This window comes from Bison bison, unplaced genomic scaffold, assembly GCF_000754665.1.
Source record: "Bison bison bison isolate TAMUID 2011002044 unplaced genomic scaffold, Bison_UMD1.0 scf7180017863325, whole genome shotgun sequence".
NCBI lineage: Eukaryota > Metazoa > Chordata > Mammalia > Artiodactyla > Bovidae > Bison > Bison bison.
Window position 1 is genome coordinate 538,707 of NW_011493897.1, and position 2,474 is coordinate 541,180.

A 2,474-nucleotide genomic window follows, 5' to 3' on the forward strand; every position below is an offset into this window, starting at 1 on the left:
TTTGAGAAATTGTACTAATAGTCTAAAACTATAAGCAAAGCTCAAGATTTACATAACTGAAAAAAACCTACAATGGAGTACACTGAAAAGTAGCACTGATTCTGATTCAGCAGGTGATTAAATTCTTTATATTTTTCTACATTTTCCTAATTTTTTGTCCATATTATATTATATATTTCTTAGAAAATTATATTTCTCAGAAAAAATTAAGATGCTTACTAAAAAGGGCAATGATAGGAGGTAGGTATTACCAAAGTAGTGAAAAATTAGTTCTTTCCAATGAAGGGGTTAGTGGCTTGTTGGTTTTACCAAGTTTGCATTTATTTTCACATACCAGTAGCCCTGCAAATGTGTGGGTTGTCCCTGGGCCTGAGTTGGGTAGATCTGCTAAATGAGAAGTTCTGGTTTCTCTGAAGACACTTCTGCACACTTCCTTCCACAGTCTAGGCTGTCTATTTCCAACATTATTTCACATGGCCCTATAACGTTTCAAGCCCATTTGGGGTGCTCTTTGTACATTTCCCATTATGGCTTCTTTTTTTTTATTGTTTTGTAGCTGTGGTGCCACTTGAAATGAACAATCAAACAGATGTCACTGAATTCATCTTCTTGGGATTTTCCAACCATCCCAATCTACAGAGTTTGTTCTTCCTGGTCTTCCTGGTCATTTATCTGACAACTCTTTTTGGGAATACACTCATAATAATGGCCACCAGGGTCAGTCCTGCCCTCCACATCCCAATGTATTATTTCCTCAGCAACCTGAGCTTCTTGGACATTTGCTACTCATCTACCACTATCCCAGGCATGCTGGTGAACTTCTTCCAGGAGAAGAAGACTATCTCCTATGAGGGCTGCCTTTCCCAGATTTTCTTCCTTGTGACCTGTGCCGGCACTGAGGGTGTATTATTGGCAGCTATGGCTTACGACCGCTATGTAGCCATCTGCCACCCTCTTCAATATCCAGTCTTTATGAGTGTGAAGGTCTGTGTCTGTTTGGTGTCTGGGTCCTGGCTATGTGGACTGGTGAATTCTATGACACACACAGTGTTGGCAACCACACTCACTCTATGTGGGCCTAACCAGATCAGTCACTTTCTCTGTGACATCCCATTCCTCCTGAAGCTCTCCTGCTCAGACACCTCTCTCAATGAGTTTATGCTCCATGTGGCCAGTGCTACTATTGGCCTAAGTCCCTGCTTGTTTACTGCTGTGTCCTACATACTCATCATCTCTGCCATCCTTAGGATTCCCTCTGTTCAGGGCAGGAGCAAAGCCTTTTCTACCTGTGCCTCCCACCTCACTGTGGTGGTTATCTTCTTTGGAACAGCCAACTTTAACTATGATAGACCCAATGTAGGCTACAACCTGGATGTGGACATCCTGGTCTCTGTGCTTTTCTGTGTTGGGACCCCCATGTTTAACCCCATCATCTACAGTCTGAGAAGCAAGGAGATCAAAGGTGTCCTGAGGAAGCTGGCTAACGAATGCTGGTTCTCTAGTGAGATCAGAGGTTAAACAGTTTCATTATGGAAAATTTCTTAATTGGAGAAAAAATTGAGTATTCCAGATACAATTTAAACAGTACTCTTTTTACATATGATCTCTTGACAACTGTGATGACTGATTCCACCAGGACAAATAGGTACACTTGTACTGAGTATTTCATACACTGTGATCCTAAATACTGTGTGTTCTCCAATCCACTGATAACTTAGAACATTTTGTAACCTCCTAGATAAACCCCAGTATACATTAGCACTCACTCTCCATATCCTTCCAAATTTGAATTACTAGAAAACCACTATTCTGCTTCCTGGGTCCATGGATACCCTTATTCTGGATGTCTCATATAAATAAAATTCTACAACATGTGCCTTTTGTGTCTGGCTTCTTGGGACGTTTTCAAAGTTCATATATATACCATGTTGCACTTCATTCCTTCGTCTCATTGAATGATTTCCATTTTGCAGATATACCACATTTTACTTACTGACTCAATAGACATTTTAGTCATTCTCACTTTTTACTATTATGAATAATGCTGCTATGAACACTCACATTCAAGTTTTAGGTGAAATATTTGTATTTATATAGAGTCTATAGTTTTGAGTGGTATTGCTGGATCACATGATAAACTTTAAAAGGACTGTTAAAATTTTTCAAAGCAGAGGCACTATTTTACATTATCAAGGGCAGTGTATGTGGGTTCTAATTTCTCCACATCCTGACCAACATGTTATATGTCCTTTTTTTTTAATAGCCATCCTAGTATGCGTAAAGTACTGTATCATTTTGATTTGTATTTCCCAGATGCCTAATGATTCTAAGGTCTTTAATAAGCAACATTACTACTTCACAGGCAAGTTTGGCTTCAGAGTACAAAATGAAGTAGGGCAAATGCTAACAGAGTTTTGCCAAGAGAACGCACTGGTCATAGCAAAGACCCTCTTCCAACAACACAAGAGATGACT

The 2,474-nt window shown here is 39.5% G+C and overlaps 1 protein-coding gene across 1 annotated transcript; it reads left to right on the forward strand.

The window, feature by feature from the left end:
• The first annotated feature begins 573 nt into the window (after positions 1–573).
• On the forward strand, positions 574–1,518 carry LOC104983744 (olfactory receptor 1052-like). Its single transcript, XM_010833267.1, has one exon. The coding sequence runs from the start codon at positions 574–576 to the stop codon at positions 1,516–1,518; it is 945 nt and encodes a 314-aa protein (XP_010831569.1).
• The last annotated feature ends 956 nt before the right edge of the window (positions 1,519–2,474 follow it).